At 41.0% G+C, this 21970-nt stretch overlaps 1 protein-coding gene across 3 annotated transcripts in view; it reads left to right on the top strand.

Moving 5' to 3' along the window:
* LOC138198101 (voltage-dependent T-type calcium channel subunit alpha-1I-like) overlaps positions 1-21970 on the top strand; it is a 172172-nt gene that overhangs the window by 132249 nt on the left and 17953 nt on the right. For 2 of the 3 annotated variants that reach the window (XM_069149295.1, XM_069149293.1), the window contains exons 27-34: positions 1025-1134; positions 3573-3706; positions 4001-4071; positions 7133-7211; positions 8322-8443; positions 10241-10687; positions 14559-14708; positions 19511-19648. In XM_069149295.1, coding sequence (XP_069005396.1) covers positions 1025-1134; positions 3573-3706; positions 4001-4071; positions 7133-7211; positions 8322-8443; positions 10241-10687; positions 14559-14708; positions 19511-19648 — 1251 coding nt within the window. The remainder of the gene's footprint in view (positions 1-1024; positions 1135-3572; positions 3707-4000; positions 4072-7132; positions 7212-8321; positions 8444-10240; positions 10688-14558; positions 14709-19510; positions 19649-21970) is intronic. The other variant, XM_069149294.1, reaches the window with a different exon arrangement.

Raw genomic sequence — 21970 nt, 5'->3', positions numbered from 1 at the left:
TATGTAATGTTCAGGGAGCGCAGTGGGCAAAGGTCCAGTTTTTATGTCTGTGCATTCACATTAGGTGATTTGTTCAGCTTACCTCTGCCTGTTCCCAAAGCTGAAACACACTCCTACAAGCGCCATCTCAGTAGAGAGGCTGAGTATTAATGTCCATCAAACCTTTGTGGGTTTTTTTCCCCTGCGTCAGCCCACAGCTTCCAGTCTTCTACCTTTCTCCAAACAGCCGCGTATTAAAAAGGCACCACTGACTGGTCAACCACCATGAAAACTGTATCCAGTCTCCGTAGCATGTGTTGTGAGTAGCAGCAGTCCACACAAAGGAGCTGTGATTGTACTGCTGATTTGACGTGGGTTGCTGTCGCAGTGGTGTTAGCTGCACAGTCCATGAATCTGTCCATTCATGTGTGACGAATGGAGGTTCAAAAGTTTGATTGCACTTTTGCGAGGGAGAGAAAAGTGATTATCCTTCAGATAAGAAGCCCGTTTGACCTTTAGAATGGAGCGAGCTTTCTCAAACTGACCGAGCATCAGATAAATATCACAGGTCTTGGCTGTATTTGGCAGCTGTTGGTCCTGACATTTGGCAGCCTCCCACTTGTTAGAAGACACAGCTCTGTTTATGAATGACAAAAACAGGCAGCAAACTAATCTAGCCTCGGCAGTAATAGGAAGCCGAAATGGGTTTAAAACAATTAAAACATGCTTGCCTCTGGATTATTTGAATACTCTACAAATATAGTTTTGCTTAAAACTGTGTGTTTGTTAAGGGACATAACGTGCGAGTGTTTTCTGGTGCTGTGAATGGAGGATGCTCTGTTTTGGCCCCGGGCACATTTGATTTTACTCTACAAACACATTGGAACAATTCCAGTTTACAGTTTCTCTCTGCTGATGCTGCTGATACTTCCCTCTACCCCATTGCACATGTACACACACACACACACACACACACACACACACACACACACACACACACACACACACATACACACATGCCTTCTTTTTTACTCTGTCTTTCCAGTCTCTGGATCTTGCCCTGAAGTACTGCAACTATTTCTTCACCTCCACTTTTGTGCTGGAATCAGTACTCAAACTCATCGCCTTCGGCTTCCGTCGCTTCTTCAAAGAGAGGTACAGTGTGTGTTAATAGCTTTTGTGATTGTGGTGTGATTGTGTATGGAAGTGTTTCCCTCTCTGTCCATCCAAACAAGTGTATCTACGCACTTTTTCCTAGCAGTGTGTACACGTGTATTTCTAATACAGGATAGTTTGGTAGCACTGCAAAACACATCCACTCACTGTAGGGATGGGTCCTGATTTTCACATTTTCAAATGATTATTAAATCATTAAAAAATCAAGTAGTTTATTGTCTTGTCTTGAAAAATAATTGATGTTCCCTCGTTTTGTTTATGTTGTTTTTTTACCAGGGCCTGGTAGTAATGCATTCATGTCGCCAGAAGGTGGCACTGATGCTCCGAAAAGCTGTTTTCCCACCAATGTTAAGCATCAAAAGAAGGAAAAGAAGAACATTTTACTACCTGACTCCGGTTAAACACGTGTGGCGCTTTGAGATTAGCTGCCACAGCACAAACGGCAATAGCATGCAAAGGTTACTACAATCATCAAAAGGTTCTGTCTGGACCTCCTTCTGAAAAACTAGCCAAAGTTAGATGCCTTTTAAATTCTGCCAGGTAAAGCTAGCACATCATGAATCTACCACAGCTATGGCATCCTTTGAGAGCAGACTGTCCATCCACACATCAATAATCAATGTAGAAGTTTGATGTCAGATGTGCAGAGCAAACAGAGCCCTCATTTCAGAGATTAAGCTAAAGATGTGCTCACGTCAGTTTGTTGAAGGCAAGGGTTTTCAATGTGTTTTTTTTAAGGGGGGGTGGGTGTTGGAATAAAAGCAAAATAGTTCCAGCAAATATAAAAATATATTTTTGCTTAGAATGCAAATCCCTAAGTCATCATAGGATGTATTAATCTGCTGCCCAGAGGCAGACTGTACTGTATGTGGCATGATGATTGTCAGTCAGCTCATATTATTGGCGTACCCTGAAGCACCTTGTGGATTATGTACAGAAAAATGAGCTTCATATGACAAAAAATTACAATGTCATTCTGTCAGATGTCAGTTATTTGTCTGTCCAACGAAGTCACTTATCACATATATGATGTGAAAAAATATTTAACATAAAGGAGACTGTCAGGGCTCTTGGCACACATACTATCATCTCTTGAGTTAACATACAATATAAATAATGTCAAAATGAACAGTTATTTAGTTCAAACTGTAATGGCTGCATAAATCCATATTCTGCTTTGATCATTACAGCGGGAATAAGGAAGAACAGCTTTGACGGCATGGAGGATTATGAAATATGTTGAAATATGTGAGGTGGCTCTGAGGCATTCTTTTATTAGGTTGTATTGCAAATATGGATTTTGTGACACTCAGCACACATCATCAGTTCTGTCAAACAAAACAAAAATATCCTATTTATTTTGAGGTTTTCTTTTGTGACCACTAAGTCAATCTATCATTCTCTCCTTCCATCAAGTTAATCAGTGCAAATAAAAATTATTTTCAATCAACAAAGCTCCCATTTGAAGACAAGCTTTCATTTTATGAATTCATTGAGTGAGATATTGGCAGTTTAATTGGAAAAATTTTGCTCAACAGAATCAAATTGCCTGTTACTTCTCTGCATGTGATACTGCCACATTTTCAGTTTCTCCTTCTCACTGTTCTCATCTTTGTTTGATCTCCATGGAAAAACAGCTCACCACTGGTGTGTTCACTTACTTGGAGCCCAGACTAATTGATTTGTCACTCACACCAATGTGCACAGTGATGAAACTGATGTCTTATTCTTTTGAGAGATATGTGGAGACTAATTAAGGCAGAAAGAGATTTGGGAGCTTATATTACACTGATGGTAGTTTGATGTCATTGACCTATTTTAGTTACCGAAGAGAAAGAGGAGAGTAAGACGGGATAAGGAGAAACGGTTAGTGGAAGAGATAAGGTAGAAGAGGAAGAGAGAGATACAGAGGGAGGGCAGATAGTGCATAGGAGGGGAAGCTGGTCTGATCAAAGACTAAAAAGGAAGAGGACAAATGAGTGATGAAATGAGAACGAGATGGGCGGATATAGAGAGAATTTATCACAGTTATCAGCTGGCACTTTGTATCTTTTTGTGTCGTGTCAGCAACAGCCGTGAGCAGTCGTTGTGCATAGTGTGATTTATAGACTGGGGTGACTCTCAGGCCAGCTTTTAGAATTGGGTCAATGGATTATCAGGTGACACAAAAACACACTACCAGATAGATGATGATAGTATGCTTGTGTGTGCGCGCATGCGTGTTGGCTGAATCTGGGTCTAACAGTGGAGGAAACATGAAAGTCAAAGACACATTTAATTCAACCTTTTGATAACAAACTGGTAACTGATCACTAACCACTTGCCTCCTTTTATAGTAAAGCTCAGAAGTCCAGTGCATTTGTGGTAATGTTTGCTTTGCTTGTATCACATTAGTGTGTTCTATACTGTTGTGGTAGGTGGAACCAGTTAGACCTGGCCATTGTGCTCCTGTCAGTGATGGGCATCACTCTGGAAGAGATTGAGATCAGCTCTGCCCTGCCCATCAACCCCACTATCATCAGGATCATGAGAGTACTGAGGATAGCACGAGGTAGAAATACTCACATGTACATGTCCTCTCCCCACCACACTTCCTGCAAATAAAATGAAGTGCAATAAAATAAATATAACTGTTTAAACTGTGAAACTCTTTAATTGTTTATTTAGCTGGAGCATAGCAGCTTATGCCTACAGTGTCATTTTGTGTGTACACACAAGCATGTGTGTGCAAGGTTACAAACTGACCTTTCCACGCTTTAATTTTCCCCCATTTAGTTTGTAATTGATCCTGTGGGCTTTCCTCCTAAATTTCCACACATAAAATCTCCCTCTCTCCCTCACACAGTGCTGAAGCTGCTGAAGATGGCAACTGGGATGAGAGCCCTGTTGGATACAGTAGTCCAAGCTCTGCCTCAGGTACGACTCACACATCTTCCTTTTCTCTTTTCCTCACAGACACACACTCCACACTTCACAAGAGAAAGTTGGCCAGTTTTAGTTAATAGCCAGAGCGGTGTGAGTCCTTCTTCTCTTTCAGCCTGTAGGCGAGCCTAATGGATAATTAATTCAGACTGGGAACATACTGTATGTGTGTACATATATATATATATATATATACACAGAGGCTTTCTTCGTTTTTATTTTCAGCACCACAGAGAGCACCCAGACTCCCACAGAGACCCTTAGTGAGCTAGAAACACGTCTTAAAGCAGTCTGTAGTTCATTTAGTGGTGAACTGTCCTCAGTGAACTGTTAGACAGTTTCTGGGCCATCCCAGTCAAAACCCTTCCAGTGCACTAAAAGTTCAGCCGTCTGTCTCTCTGTCGGTTTGCTTTGTAGCATAATCTTATGAATTAGAAATAATTTGGGAAATAACACGCCACTGTGTTACCTCTGCACTCATTTAATACAGGTACGGCACGGTTTTCACACTTGAGACTAAATTTAGACCCAAACAGCGACAGATATGTGATGAAACGAGAATAACTGCCTAAAGCACCATAAACTGAAAAATTGAAATCATAGAGGACACACTGCATCAAATGTGTTGTTATGTACTGTTAATATTGATATTTGAATCCCATTATAGCAATTTCATGTCGGGTGTTGTTCAGAATCACATCTTCAGTGTTCCAGTGTTTGTTCCGTTTAATAACCTTTGCCTAAAGCTGTGGTCACTGCACGCTGACGCCTTTCTTGAAGTATTAGTTCTGACTTTGACATCCTCATTACTTGCAGCAGTTTGATATTTTTAGAAATATGCTTATTTGCTTCTTTTTTTTGTAGAGCGCTAGTTGAGAAGATACGACTGTCACGTCTTTACAATAAATAGCTGGAGCCCGCAGTTATCCAAAGTTAACACCTTTAACACATAATATTTTATTTATGTACCATGTATATATTAAATATCATCTGTTTAATCCACATAAAAACAAAGCTAAAATAACTGTCTGCTATTCCTCCTATATGTTTACTGTAAAACTGTGAAAGTGGAATCAATAATCTCAGCTAAGCCTCTGCAAGACAGCAAACAAGCATATTTCACTTTTCCTTCGAAGAAAGGCACTTTGTCTAGATTGACAGGTCAGGGCATTAAAAAAAGGTGTAAAGCACACATGAGTCTGATGATTCATTGACTGTTGAAAATAAGCAAACAGAGGGTGTAAACAGGTGGCGTAGTGAAAGGAGGACAGGCAGAGGTGAGTGAGAACACATTCCTTGTCTTTCTTTTCTATTGATCCCCAACTCATTAACACTGAGCCCTTTGCTCTGCCTGGAGGGCAACAGGGGAAGTAATTAAGACTACGCATTTGTTGAGTGCATGTGTATTAGTGAGAGTATTTGATTTCATATTAAGTGTGTTTTTCGGATTGCATTTAAACGCAGATGCATTTTTTCCAATCGTACTTGGGCACTAACAGAGCTACAGCAGCCTATTAAATATTATATTGCAATCATATGTTTTTAATTTATATTAATGACTGTTATTGAATGTTATTAGGTCATTATTTGGATTTACGCACTGCTTGTGTAAAAGTTGTGACACCAGTTGGAAAGCACTTCAGCTTTGGCCCACCAGCCTCTATTTGTCTACCATTAGTTACAGTATATGCTTAATGATATGTGAGACACATTTATACATGAAGTGTTAGTTGTCGTTATTAGTTGATTAGTAATGTTTTGAACCATACATTGGTTGTTTTGTCCTTATTCAACTCATCACACACTATGGAAAATCTTGGTGTTTCAGTGTCCTCGTAGGACAGTGTTGCTCCGAGGCAACAAACCAGTCATGTCAGTAATAGGACATTTTTGTCTATCTCCGAAGTACATTTACATTTTTTTTTTTTTATGAGTTTAGTTTAGTGCATTCTGTTAAATGTCTCTATTGTCTTCAAGGCATGCAAATATTTTGTTATTTTTTTCACTTCATATTACAGGTTTTGCATTAATTATCCTAAACGTAAAAGACTAAACGAAAAGACTAACCAGGTGAATCATATCAGGCCATTTATGTCAAGTCCTTTATTATCATTCAAACACAAATCATTCTTAATGAGTGCTCACCCATTGACCCAAACTAATAACCACTGTAGTGAATTTTGGATGCATTTTGAAAAGAAACCAAGATATTCAAAACCTGACTGAGATGGAGACGGTTTTTATAAATGCAATTTACCTGCAGTAGTTTTTCTTTTGTTGGAAATGGCCTTGTCTGAAATTTCATTGCAGTTCCATTTAATGGAACCTGAATTGAATAGCAGCCACAATTGTTTGACTTGATTTCTATTTACTGAGAGTTTTTCCTCTAAGCCTGGCGGGGTTTTTTTTTTCAAACCTCTCCTTTTCACTATGATTTTTCCTTTACAATGAGACATTTTTATAACCCTGCTTCAAACGGAGCCCAAACAACTCTGACACAAACATCTCAACATAATCTCTTTGATCATCCTCATTTGAAATTTCATTTCACAGCTGTTAACCTGTAATTTCTTTAGAACAAGCTCTGTCATCGGCATAACCTTGATGCACTATTACCTAGACTGAACTGTACAAAACAAACTGCAGCTCTCAAGAATATTTTCCTTGAAAAACAGGTGAGGTCTTGAGACCTCTCTTGTTCTCTATTCTATGACTCATTTACTGCAGATCCTACGAGCAATGACTGCTTGACGTTTTTTGGTCTTTGAAAACATATTGACACAAATGTGTGTTAGGTTAAGGTTTAAAAATGATTGTTGAAATGTTTGTTCTTTACTAAAAAAGAACTAATGCTGTGCATTAAATACTGACCCAACGAGAGCATCACCATGAAGCTGCTTCAGAAGTAGTTTGTTGCTGCACATATTTGAATGCTGTTAAATGGTTTAAGACACGTGCGTCTGTCTCTGTGTGTCTCTCTCTGTATGTGTGTGTGTGTGTGTCTGTGTGTATCTGTGTATATGTATATATGTGTATATGTGTATATGTGTTGCAGGTGGGTAACCTGGGCCTGCTCTTCATGCTGCTGTTTTTCATCTACGCCGCCTTAGGAGTAGAGCTTTTTGGAGAACTTGGTGAGTTCATATGACATCCAGTTCCTCACTGGCACTGCCAACGGTAACAACCTAGTCACAACAATATGGCATTGATTGGTGTTTTGATGATACACTTGAGTATGTACACCGAATCTGGGATATTTAGTTTTGGAGATTTTTGACACTGGATGGATTTTTCTTTGATCGCAATGCTAATCTTGAAACTCTTCTTTTCTACCATGACACAAAATAAACATCCTATATGTGGTAGTCATTCATAATAATGATAGGTATACTCAAGATGATGATCCAAGCAGCCTTGTAAATAATGTTGCAGACAATTTACTTTATGAACGCAAGTTGACATATTATACGATATTTGCATTGGGGATTGATCCCTGAACCTTGATCCCCAGAGAATGGCATGAGATGTCATTTTCACTCACCTTGTCACTAGTTGAAACACTGACATCACGTGCAAAACTGGGACTTCATTGCCAAACACACAACTGTCAAAATGTTGGTGATAAATATCTAGTAACTAAAGAATATCTGTCGATTTTAGTAGCATTTGAATGAAGATTTGTGTAGATATTGATGTCAAATGATTAAGTTTGTTATGAAAATCGTCCTATTTTCTCTCCATACTAAATTCCATTTCCAATTTTTGTATCCTGCAGTCAGACAGCCAATAGGGAACCAACCCACTCTCCAGCATTCTTATACATAAGGACTGTCCTAAAATATCCTCATTCAAGTTGAAAGATATATGTTCCAAACTGTCACATTTCTATTGTGTGCTGCAGCTGTAACATACTGTAGCTTGGCAGCAGAGAAAGGATTAGTGGCAAATGCAAGTGTCATTCTTGAGGCCATTCTGAAGATTATCTTGGGATCTAAGCTCTAAAACAAAAAGAGTGTTTGGTCACATTGCTATTGATTGGATAACAGACTGTGTCAATGCTGGGTTGGCTTGTTTGGAGAGTCATTCAGGCAGCTTAGTGACAGAAATGGCGCATGCCTTGTAGTTTTGGGAACAATGTCATGTGAAGGGTTGATTATTAAAATTCACAACTCTTCTCTTCTTTTGATATCTCTTCCTGATCCATTTTCCTCTTTCTCTCATTCTTACCTCACTCTTACCCTCAGTTTGTAATGAAGACTACACATGTGAGGGTATGAGTCGTCACGCTACCTTTGAGAACTTTGGCATGGCCTTCCTTACCTTGTTTCAAGTCTCCACGGGCGACAACTGGAATGGCATTATGAAGGTACAAGCTTCTATTCATCTAGTTACTCTTTGCTTCAATCTACTTTACCAAAGTTCATTTTTTTTTGGAAGGTTTCCACCTGTTGTTTTCTAAAACATGGGGTACATAGACTTAACCTGATGTTTACGGTAAACAGGGTTATAAACAAGCTTCATATAAGTTTGCGTTATAAAGGAAAGAAAAAAGATGGCATTAGAGAGACAGGGGACCAACTTTTTTTCTCAACCATCCTATCATCCTCTCTAATGATACTGATCTCTAATGAAAAGTGCTTGCTTAGCACCAGGATCACAGATTCCCTTCCTGATGAGAAGGGAAGTTATTGGGCCTCATCGCACACACACACACACACACACACACACACATAAAAAAAAACCTACCAATTTCCCCTCAACTCGCATCTACTTCCAGCAGCAGCTATCGCTTCTCTACCACACACCTATAGGCTGCGAAGAGAATAGAGAACATGGCCACGGACCATTAAACACGCACTGGATACAGGCTGCGTGGATGATAGCGGGCTACAAATGCTACCCCTCGGAGCAAATCTCATTTTAGTCATCAACTTTACTACCGGGGCTGTGAGGGAGGTCGGCCTGCTTGAGTTTAGAGTGAAGCACGTGAGTCAGAGTGGTAATTAGTCATCCAGTGATGATAGGGAAAAGAAGAGATAATGAGGGAGAGTGCAGTGGGGAGAAAAGGAAGCACTAGTGAACTGTAATAAGCAGGAAGATGAGAGGAAAGGAAAGGGGATAAAAGCTGACCGGTTACTCTGCGTTCTCCCATCCTTAGGGAAAATTACAGCAAAAAAATGGAAAACAGGGAGGCAGAGCTGTGTGTGTGTATGTATGTATGTATGTATGTCTGTGTGTCTGTGTGTGCGTGCGTGCGTGCGAGCGAGTCTTTGAAAATGGTGATTTGGATGAGGGAAGAGCAGAAATGTGTAAAGAAACAGGAAGGAAAGGGGATGGAGGCAGAGAAGGGGTAATTTTTGTGAAGGAGCACAGTATGTAAATGTCAAGGCAAATTAGTCAGAAAAGACCAGCTTCAGCTCAGAGGCCTAAAATTGTTATGTGTGCTCACAGCCTGAGTGAGATATGTGTACTTCCTCCAGAAAACACTTGTCACTTTGGTTCTGCTCTGACTGAACTCCGCTGTGCGCATGTTAACCAGAGTGGAAAACCACCAGAATAATTTTCCAGAAGATAAAAAAAAAAAAAAAAAAAAAAAAAAAAAAAAAGCCTCCTTTTGTTTTGCATAGAGGCAAAACAATTACGTGTATGATGATTATGCACGTTGCCGTGAATACAAAGAGCCTTGTTAACATGAGTGAGACAATTCTTTCATTAACTAAAATCTAATTTAGGTGAATAAAGACTTTGATGAAGTTGGTTGTGCGGCTCACAATGCTGGAAGATGACAATTAGATCCAGACTTATCTGCTTTGCCATGTTTCCAAATGTTAAGAAATAAAAAATATTTTTTCTATTAAGTGATGTAAAAGGTAAACAATTAGATATTCTATTGTAGTCACTTGCAATAAAGTTCTTATCAAGTTCAAAGGCAAAACAAAACTACAGCTACGTAAATTACTTGTCACCAAAATCTGATGTTAAAGTTCACATTCTTTGTAGTATTTCTTGCAGTGTACCTCTAATTTGGTCCACTTCCTGTCTTCAGAAAGTTTTATCCAAAAGAATGTGGTACCCCAGATGGCTTGTCAGTTTTGTCACTTCGATTGTTCCCTTTCATGTGAAACTACTCCTGACCTCCCTCCTCATCTTCTGCCTTAACCAGGACACATTGCGGGAGTGCCCACCAGACCACGGCACCGATGTGGACTATGCCTGCAATCCGAGCCTTCAGTTTATCTCGCCCATGTACTTTGTCTCCTTCGTGCTCACCGCCCAGTTTGTGCTCATCAATGTGGTGGTGGCCGTGCTGATGAAGCACCTGGACGACTCCAACAAGGAGGCCCAAGAGGAGGCGGAGATGGATGCAGAAATTGAGCTGGAGCTGGCCCAGGGCACCCTCTGTTGCATGGGCGCCCCCGGTTGTGGGGGTGGGGGGGGCGACAAGGGACTAGTCGCTGCCGGAGCCGGGCCTGGAGGCATGAAGGAGAGAGGAGATCCCAGAGGAGAGATGGGAGAGGGAGTGAGGAAGATGCGACATGCGGTGACCGCCGTGCACCAGGGACCGTACAGCTCCCGGGACTCCAGCCGGACCTTGTACTCACCAGCACAAGTGAGTCTGAGTGTGTGAGTGTGTGTGTGAGAGAGCGTGCAAGTATTTTTTATTTTAGTTTGTTTGGTAACAGTGTGAAAGGCCCATTTGTGTGCGTGGGTGAGGGTGTGTGTTTGTATCTGCAAATAGAGTTGCCTCAAGCCGAATTACAAGATCGGGCTGATCAAGGTTATTTTTTTAATTTTTTTTTATTGTGGCTTGATCCTTAAGATATAAAAGTCACAACATTATTCAGATCTGTTATCTCAGCTGTAATGCTTTGTTGTGTTCCTTTAAAGCTGTGGAACAATATACCAAGCACAGCGTGTTGTAAGCAATGAACTGGAGAATGAGAGACGTCAACATTGACCAGCGGTATCTGTTAAAATGAAGACGTTCAAGATGCCGTGCGCCTATTTTAGCTTCAGATTTCAGCAGTGTGATGCCTCTTTAGCGCTGCAGCTGTGCTCCAGTAGTTCTACAGTACATCTGCACTGCAAAGCGAAGCTGCTTAAATATTAACACCTTTCTGTCCATTCCGCCACAGAAAGCAGACCAAATAGTTGTTCAGTGATCCTGCTGTCAGTCATATCTAAAATATGTATAATTTTCTGTAATGGCAGGTTTGATCATTTTGATGTAGGCCTAATTTGAGCCCAGTATGTGGGAAAATATGTAGCGGGTAAATGTAAAAATTGGATCAAACACAGTTTTAGCAGATACTGAATAACAAAGGATTTGGATTGATATCGAGGGGGAAAAAAACGTAAAGGAGACATCTCTATTTGTACGTATTCTCTCTGCCTCTCTGGCTGTCTGTCAGTTCTCTTATCACAGTATCAATGCATTAGTTCATGCAGAGAAAATTACATATTTGATGCACAAGCTGGTAGGGATACAAAAGAGATAAACAATATGTCATTTTTGTTAGAGTTTGAATGGTGCTGATGTCAGAGAGGGTCGAGACTCAATGCGGTATTTCTTTTTAAAAGTAAAAATTACTGACAGCCACATTGCTCGAGTACACTCAGTCACTCAGTCTTTTTGTTTAATTTGTTCAAACTTTTGTTCCTCATTCTTTTAGAGCTGTAGTTAGAGGGAGGGGAAGGCAGGGAAGGCTAAACAGTTCCACAAAGAAGAAAAGGAGAGGAAGAAAGAGACACTTAGCAGTGACTTGGTTGCAACGTTGGACAAAAGTAATTTTGTGAAGTAACCAATTAATCGAAATGCTTAAACATTAGGCAGTGATTAAAGGCATTTTCCAAAAATAAAACAGATAAAGTGATATCATGCAGGTGGCCGCCGGGGCTATATTTTATCTTCCTCCACTGTAGTCATAGCAACCAATGTTGTCAGCAAGGAGAGGTGAAAATTTGTAATCGCTTACTCAGCTAAGCTTTTTTTTTTTTTTTTTTTTTTTTACATGTAAGCTTTATTAACCTTTTAGTATACTCACATTTGCACAGGTTACATTTTTCACACACTCCATCTGTGTGTGTGTGTGTGTGTGTGTGTGTGTGTGTGTGTGTCAGAAGAGGGGCTCTCATTTTCTGTTTCCGCAGACGCACGCTTCCATCACGAAATCACTAATGATAGTCTGAGACATCCACGCAGAAACACACAGAAAGATGACTCACCGGCTGCCATCAAGAGTTTCACCTTTGTGGAGCTAAACTTGGCCGCACGGAGCCATTTTTAGTTCAGTGTTGGCTGACAAAAGAACTTAATGCAGAGCAGGGAGAACACACTGGCAGCATCCTGCCTCCCCTCTCTCTGGCTCTGTCTCCCAAGTGAGGCAGTAGGGCTCTGGCAGCCCGACATACAGCAATTTATGCAGAGCACAGGTCCTGGGGTTTCATTGTGTGTGTGTGTATGTGTGTGAGAGAGCGACAGAGAGACACTTTAAGTGTGCAGTTGAACAAGGCTCATGTGAGGAAGTGTGTAATCCCAAACATTGAGACTTATTCTGCTATGTTATTTACCACACACTGTCACAATATTACCAGGAGTTCCTCCAACAACAATACGTCAGGTTACTGCAGTCATCCATAAAACGGATGCTTGCATGCTCAGAGTGCAGAGAGAGATGGATCAGATGAGATCTGATGATAGCTGGAGACTGAAAGAGTTCAGGAAAGATTTCAGCTGTAACTAATATATTCTATAATGCACCATACTAGACAGAGAGAGTCTTGTTTTTTTGTCTGCATGGTGAAGTAATATATAGCACAAGCACTAAAGGAGACACAGTAGGAAGTGGACACACACACACACACACACACACACACACACACACACACACACACACACACACACGCACGCACGCAGGGAGAGATAGTAAGGCAATAAGAGAGGAGAGATAATAGCTGAGCCAGTGACAGTCAGATAGAGGCAGTAATTAATTTCAGCTCTCTCCTCTCTCACTCTCAACTTCCATTCCCCGCAGACGAGCCCTATTGTTGTCCACTAATACAGTTATTAATGGAGGCCAGCACACAGGCCACCACAGTCAATCAAACATTATTTTTATATTAAGCTCTCCACCTACACAGAATAGAATATCTTGGGCCTGTCTGTGTGAGAGAGGGAAAGAAAAGGAGTGTGTGTTTTTTTATATACATGCATGTATTGAGCTGGATACAGCAGACTCAGTTTGTCTTTGTGCCAAAATGTAGCACTGCAATGCTGTTTCATAAACCAGCATGATTAAGGTATATTTATATCGCCAGGAGTACAGTAACCTGTCTCTTGAATCCGTAGCCCCCTCAGTTTCAAAACATGAACCATGAGTGATTGTAATATAACCACATGAGTCAGAAATGTGCGTTTGCATAACAGATCTAAGTATAGTCCTATAAGCAGTGTTGTAGAAATGTGTTATGAAAATAGGCGTGCGTGGGGATTGAAGAGGAGCGACCTTATTTCACAGTATCTTCTGGGATGTATCTGCTGATGTAATACAGTTATTTTGGCTGTTAAGAATGCGCTACAGGCACAGTGCATCCAAGTCATTGTAAAATACAGTGTACTGCCAAGAAATACAGCAATAATTTTTTTTTTAAAAGTAGTTTCCTTCTGTTGTCGGTAGTTTCCTCTCTTTCTGCCAGATTGTTTTTTCCCAGAAACCAATCTGGCAGATGAGATTCAAGCAAGCAGGGATCATTTAAATCGTAGAAAAAACCCTGAGTGATTTCAGCTAAATTGCTTTAAACCTAATAATACCCAGGGCACAAAGCAAATGCTTAAATCTTAAATTGTTTCAACAAGGTATTGAACAGCCTAATTGAGGTGATATATCAAATGTAATTGCACCGCTCTCACTGCTCACGGCTTTGATAGTCAAATTATGTGTTACTTGGCTAATGAAGGATTGGAGTTAGATTATTGAAGACTCTTTTTTTTCCAAAGACAATAGTGTTTTAAAACCCTAAAGGCCAACACAGAATGACAGAAGGACTTGTTTTGTAAATCTCTGACACAAACTCTTTGAGATGCTTTCTTATTGTGCAGGAATTTTTTTTTAAAAATGAAGGTGTATGTGATGTGAAATGTAGTTTTGTGGGAATGACTATGCACATGAGTGACCATGGGCATACGTGTGTGAGCGTATAAGAGAGTGCAAAAGCATACCTGCGTGTGCACAAAGGCACTTTTGTAACCTTTACGATGGTGTATGCATTTCCCTGCGTGTTCTTTGTCCTCGCATGTCCGCATGTGCACTTGTTTGCGCCTGCGTGCATTCTGGTCTTCCGGCCTGCGTCCCGTGTGTATGTGTCCGTGTGTGTGTGTGTATGTGTGTGTGTGTGTGTGTGTGTGTGTGTGTGTGTGTGTGTGTGTGTGTGTGTGTGTGTGTGTGTGTGTGTGTGTGTGTGTGTGTGTGTATGTGTTCCAGGAGAGCCAGTGGTTGGACAGCGTATCTCTCCTGATCAAGGATACATTGGAGGGGGAGATGCTGATGATCGACAACCTCTCCGGTTCGGTCTTCCACCACTATTCCTCTCCTCCACCCATCTGCAAAGACTGCAGGGGCCACCCACAAGAGGTACCACCCTGAACACACGTGAATACCAGCATGTATGCCATGTACACACACACACACACACACACACACACACACACACACACACACACACACACACACACAGACACACACACCCTCACACGGAACTGAGGAGGACAGTATTCTCAGGTAATAAAATAATCCGTGTGGTTTAAATTTGCAAGACAAACAGAACTACAGGCGTCAATTAGTTTAGTTAAACAGTTAGTTGACAGCAGTTTACAGTATTTTGTAGTTCAGTGGATCGATTTTTTTTTTTTTTTTTGTGACAGGCTTTACCTGCTGAGGTTTCAAGGACCAACCTGGAGGCTCATTTACAATATGTTTAAATTAAACATCTGAGAATCCCTCCTACTGATCACACTGAATAATGTACTGCTATTTAAATACTCTCCCTCACAGTAGGAAGGCTGTTTAAAAAAAAACTACCCCACTGTTGCCAATTTAGCAACATTTGGACACTTTATAATGTAATCACACAAAAAAACCCAGCAACAAATCCCAGTGACTTTCTGGCCAAACTTTCCCTTAAAAGAAAGTCGCAGGTAAATGTTCATACCCGCTTGTTCACTGTTGCTGCAGTTCTCTGGATTGACAGCTGCGTTCAGTGAGTGTGAGAGAGCAGCACGTTGGTCAACCATACGGCATCCAGAGTGAAATAAGTGCAGAGTATCCGTAGTGTATATGCAGCTGCCATGGTTTACCTGCTGTGGTCAGACAGGGCATCTCGCTATGCTCCATAATTCACCAAAACCAGGCAGCTTGTTTCATTGTCACTTTTAGTGGTAGGGAAGGAGCAGCCCAGCTACGAAGCTTTGAAATATTAATGCACTCACTGAAATGAGGGGCCAAACAACATTGCTGTTACACCTGCAGTTTCTTGATTGATTTTTAAGATTTGGTTTTCTGCAAAGTGACCACGTTTTCTTTTTCTTGTGCATCTGCTGGGCATCTCAGATTAAGGCAGCTCAGCAGCTCTCCTCGTTCCTGGTAGCGATAAAACCACCTTAATTTACAAAATTTTTTTACCCCTGCACCTGGAAAGTACAAGCAAACATCACTCTAAGAAGTTTTGGGCCCACTAGGACTCATTTTTAGCTTTGAGATACTTTGTAAAAGAGCCTCGAGGTGTTGGATAGAAATAAACACAGTTTAAAAAAAAATCCACATTGGATGCAGGCACCAAATAAATATGAAGGTAGAAATATTATACAACTTGCCTCTGCACACATACCTCAGCAAATGTGCATTAAGTGTACAGGCAACAGCATGTGCCAACATACAGTTCAGGGTTTCATTGACTCGTGTGTGGTGTGGAAAATCTGACTTTAGCCTGCATCAAAAACTTCCGAAGCCAAACTACTACTTTGAACAAAAAGTAAATTGCGACACCTAGTAAACATGGAACTCTACTAGTGCATACACACACACTCACACATATTAGACTTACACATTGCTGCACGCAGAAACACTGATACGCGCACGCACACACACACACACACACACACACACACACACACACACACACACACACACACACACACACACACACATCATGATGTTTTGGACCAGACTGCATGCATGTAGGGACACGCACAGGAACATTTGTTTGCACGTACCTCCATGGATATACACAGGGCTTCATTCATCACACAAAGCACTGAATGGAAAGTGGTGTTGCAGCTCGTGCTTTGTAAAGTGTGTCATCTCCTGTATGTGCTAATAAATAATTACAGCCCCTAATTAAACCCTTCAATGTAGGTTAATGTCAACTTTCCATACGTGCAGAAATATAGATTAATGAGGCCCCATTGCATGCATACACACATCCAACCATCCTTGATGCATGCACCCACGCACCAACAATCTCCCTCACTTGTGCTTATATTTTAGGGTGTTTTGTAAACAGGAGATCCTGCATAGAACACAAACTCCCAAACATGCCGTGCTGTGTCAGTGTTGTCCATCACAATGACAAAATGCAGCGGGTCAGCTCAGAAGAAGCAATAACTGGGCTCTACACCTCCTCACCTGTCAGCTCTGTTTTCTGCCTGTCTGCAGATGCTGTCAAACCATCAATCTTTCCTCCCTCTTTTATATGCTTCCTCTTTCCATGTGTAACTCCACTCCTCCGGCCTCCCTACTGTCTATCTCTGATTTTCTGATTTACTGTATCTAATTCAGTGTTCTTCTCCTGTAATTTACCCTCTTATCAGACTTGCATATGGGTGTGTTTGTTTGTGTGTGTGTGAGAGAGAGAGAGCTGGTGTCAGTGTGTGATGTTTTCAGACAGATGATGCAGAGTTATGTGCAATGTTATTTTGTTTAAGGGGACAGCAAGGTACAGCAGGACACCTGGGTGCAGTGTGTTTGACAGTGGAAATATTCATCAAGGAACTGTCTAATAAGCACTTGGACGAGCCACAGCTTTGAGACTCACTGCAGTCGAGTCTTCAGGGAGCAGTTCAGTGGAGCAGTGAAGGCCTTCGCAATGAATTTAGTCGCTAGTATAAACAGCCACTCCTCAAGAGTTTATGAATATTCCTGAGCATCTTTTCCACCTACGCTATTTTTGGAAGGGTTTAGCCAAAGTTAAAGAAAATAGTTCAAACAACTGTAAAGTGTAAAATGTTGACCACATATAATATTATTTGACATTGTAGTAATAAATACACCACACCTTGACAAGGCAAATGTCACATTTTTTTGAAGTGACAGTATTGATACTGAATGGACTCTAATACACTGGTACAGTATATCTCAACAAACCAATAGTCCCAGCAGATATAGAGGAGAAAGAAGTAGCAGAATTTCACTGTTGTTATGGATTGTGCTTCCACATTTGATAGGCAAACACAAATTACTGCCTCGCTGCAGCTATGACAAACACATGACAAATAGCTACCAAATCAGATAAAGCATCTATTGTATGTCAGACAGCAAGATAAAAGAGCAGGCGGAGGGCCTGTTGTTGCATGTGTGTGTTGCAGGAAATTATAATTTGATCGCAGGTGCACTTGGGTTGTACCATATGATTTACTTCCTATGTTCTGAGTAGCATCATCCATACGATGTGGTCATGAGATATTAGCCACGCGTACTTTCTTTTTAGTCACACGACCTTGCCTCATCGCTGCCGGCTATGGTGGATGCTTTCAATTGGTTCGAGCCAAAGTCCCTTATCTTGTTAGGGAAGCGCTCAATATTCCTGCAGTTACCTTGGAAGCAACGGTGTAGCAACTCTTTCGATACCCGTTGTGCTTTTTCGTTGTCGCTGGAGGCACAGCCAAGAATACAGGAAGAGGAAGGCTCCAGTTTCCGTTACCTGTCAATGAATTTACCAGCTGAGGACTCGCAGGGACCTTTTCTATTTACAGCCCGCCTCTGAGGCACCGAGCAGGTCGCAGATATGGTGTTGTCACGTAGCATTAGTGAGGGCCAATGTATGGAGACAAAACAGAAAAACTGCAAAAAAATTCCTTTAGATTAATGAGTTGCATTGCTGTGCCTCTGCTTTGCTTCCTTGCCTTCCCTCATCCCATCTCTCTGTTCCTCTCTCTCCTTCGGGGCTTTTGGCAGTGATAATTTACTGCCTCATATCAGCCATGAATCTTTCTCTATGAACCTCTTTGTCTTTCTCGCCTATCGGCACGTGTTATTATGTCGCTAACCGGCCGCACTTCATTGGATTTCACTCGGCCTTTTTTTGAGTAGCCCTTTTAATTCCCGTCTCTCTGGCTATTTATCGCTCTGTCTCTTTAAAGAAACATTGCTTGAGCGCATCACGGCACCGACAGAACCTTGAAATTCCACTCCAGCTCACTGTTCACAGGATGTTTTGAAATTGTGCACAAAAAAGGTGCTGCAAGAGGGCAGGCGGAGAAGAGTGTCAGCCGGTGAGAAGGTTGAGCTCACAGAAGGATTGTGCAGTGATCGTTTAAAACCAATTCAGCAGCCATATGGGCTGAGATACCTGCAGTCCTGATGAAACAAACCTCACCGGAGCCAGCTTTGGAACAAACAAGAGAGAGCGTAACACTGTTGTCGCATCCCATTTGCTTTGTGTTTGGTAATGTTGTCTCTTTAGGATTGCTGTACGGGTGTGAGAGTATGACAAACACGATGAGATATCTTACAACAACATTTGAATGTACGTTGTGTTTGGAAATATACACAGTTGGCTGTTGGTGTAGAATTATGCGGTTCCGATGCCTACAACACCAAGCTTCACATCTCACCACTCTCTTGCATATACATGATATACGTGATACTGCAGTGCACACAAAAGAATCCTCACATACACCTTCAGTATTTGCACTGCTTGGATGTCTGCCTCTCGCCTCCCATTCAGCCTCTCTCTTCACAATTTTTATTTTTTTTTATACCGCTGGAAAACATTTTGTTCCGTTGTTGATGACAAAGTAATGCTACTTCTTGAAATCTCTCACCCTGCTCTCTTTACAGACAGGTGCCACAGCATTATGGCCACTTTGAATTGTCAGCATCAGGTGAACCGTGTCGCGGCTTGGCAGAGCTTTTATCTATCTTGTTAATGCAGCTATTGTTGGCCTTAAGAGATGCTGTATTAACAAAGAAATCAGACTGAACCTTTATGAATTTATGTGTAAGATACTGAAGTCACGGTTGCTATGAACCCTAGACTAAATCACAAATCCTTCTATTGGGCACTGATGAGCTCTACTAAGTAATTTCTGGTAAGTTTGAAGCAGTTCCTGCTCTCAATCTTTTTAAAGACATGAATAACTGAAGTCAATTCTTTGCAGCAGATCAGGATGGCAGAGATTGAGCAGGCATCGCTAAAGTCAGAGCAACTCTCAGACAAGTCCTCATCCCCTGCGCTGCCAGATGACCTCAGCCTGGACGAACACACTGCCTATCAGCTGCTGGCGAGAGAGGGCAAGGTGCGTATGAGCAGTGAGGTGGAGAGGCGAGATGATTATCTATAGCTCTGGAAAAAAAAAAGATAAAGAATCTCTTTAAAGCCTTGAAAAATGTGGAGAACAAATCTGCAGGACTGATATGCATACCAATATATTCATGATGTTATCTGCAAGGTAGGTCTTTCAAGAATACCAAGGCTATATACACCTCCCCCGATTTCAGCCTAAAAGACCTCCTCCAATGAAAATCATGTTTTTAACCTTGGTCTGATGTCCATGTGGGTTTTTTATTTGCTAGCCATATTTGTAAGCCACTTTAAGGCATTTGGGGATTTTCTTCTTGGAAAAAACTTTTAAATATGTTCTTTTGAGGAACAGAAATGTGTTGTTAGACGTTTAATCAATGCCAGGAGTCGGACGTTAATCTGTCGCCGAATATAGATCATACTAGTTAAAAATGTTGGCTCTGAAGTAATAATAATAATAATAATTACTTCATTTATGTAGCACCTTGCAACCACAAAATTAGAAAATGCCATACAATGAAAGCAAATAATGCATTGAAAAGATCAACAAACAAAAAATCAATATAACAAGACTGAATAAGATAGATGCAGCAATAGTTAAGAATAAGCCATTCGATAAAAGTGAGTCTTAAGAATAGATTTAAAAGAAGATACTAAGTTTAGCTGCCTGAGAACTCCGGGCAGGAAGATCCGCAGCTGAGGGGCCCGAACAGTGAAGGTCAAGTGACAAGTCCTGACTTTGGCACCACTTGCAGGGCCCTGCTGGAGGATCTCGAGCAGCGATGACGCTCATAGGGGGTTAACAACTCACAGATATAGACAGGAGCCTGACCATTCAGGGCTTTAAGAACAAGCAGTAAAATCTGGCAGCCTGGCAACAGCATTTTGCACATACTGCAGTCTTTGAATGTTTTGTGAGCTGATACTAAAATTAAATGCATTGCAATATTCAACTGACAGCAGCAATAACAATTCTTGTTTTGGCTTTTCTTTAAATTTTGTCTCTACACTTCTCATATAAAAAAACAAAAAAACAAAGCATGTATTAAGTAACCAAAAAAAAAAACTTCAAACAGTGTGAGTGACATGGAGGCAGGGTGTGAGCACCTGCTTTAATGTCTGTACAGGGGTAATATTGCTGGGCTGTATACCTGCTCGTTATCTTTACACCAAATTTTAAGCCAAAGCAAATCCAGTTTCATAACAGCATCACACTTTGTGTAATAAAAAAAGGATAAAAGCTTTAGAGAAAAGATATGATGCAGTGACGACTGCGGCACAGACTCACAGTGCCACATCCTAGTATGGCCACTATTTTACACATGACATATATATATAGTGTACTGGCACTTTGGCATACTCCCTCGAGAACATAGGCACACACAACAACAAAGGCTCACTGATGATTTCATTTACTAATATTATTCCTTCCAGGAAGAACAAAACAAATTACCATCATTAAATTATTTTCATGGCTGTGCTGTGGGCTCCCACGTGGTTTACAGATACACACTAAAACATGCTCCCAGCTGCTGGTCTGATGCCCTCGGGTCATATTTTAGGTTGGTTTAACTTTAACCTACCGTTGGGTTGTCAATATTGGGTTGGAGGTGACCCGTCATTTTTGAAGTCCGCCATCTTTGAAGTCCGCCATTTTAATGCCATGTGGGACCCGATCAGTCCGCCCGAGCCGCTTTGCCACCGCTCGTCAAAGGAAAAGGTAAGTCAATAAAACTGGAATAAGAATAATAAGATCCAAAATAGCTCTGTCAATGTTTTACTTTTAACACGGCTTTACTCAGTTTTGTACAATAGCTCATTTGTGCTGACATTAGCAATAGCTAGCACTAAAAACTTTAAAACTATTGTCAAACTATGTAAAACAATCAACCGCCAACAACAATCGCACACTCTGCTTGCTCACCGCTAGCGTTTACCTATTGTACATTATGGCCTCGTCATTTTATGTAGAGTGGGGAGTAGTTTGGTGTTAAATACACAAATACATAACACATTTTAAGAGTCGTCTTCTTTTTCTCAGATTGGACATGGTGGACGACAACACTGTCCACTTGTTCTGGTGCTGGGGAGCCGATCAGCTGTTACTCCCTGCTTCAATCTTCAAGTCCTCGTGGTTTGTGAAAATGAAAAAAAAAAATCTCTTTTTACCGATGACGAATTAATCCATGAAAAGAAAACCTTGCTTTTTGTTGTGATTTTTTATCTTTAAAGCACAGTTGTTTGCCAAAAGAAGGTTTGGTGTGAGGAACATTAAATACATTTTATATACGGCAATAACATTGTATTCATTTTATAA

Source organism: Embiotoca jacksoni, unplaced genomic scaffold (genome assembly GCF_022577435.1).
Source record: "Embiotoca jacksoni isolate LCO1_2020_lvr unplaced genomic scaffold, fEmbJac1.0.p SCAF_15, whole genome shotgun sequence".
In the NCBI taxonomy this organism is placed as follows: domain Eukaryota; kingdom Metazoa; phylum Chordata; class Actinopteri; family Embiotocidae; genus Embiotoca; species Embiotoca jacksoni.
The sequence above is the reverse complement of the archived record's forward strand: the minus strand, read 5'-3'. Positions and strand labels throughout refer to the sequence as shown.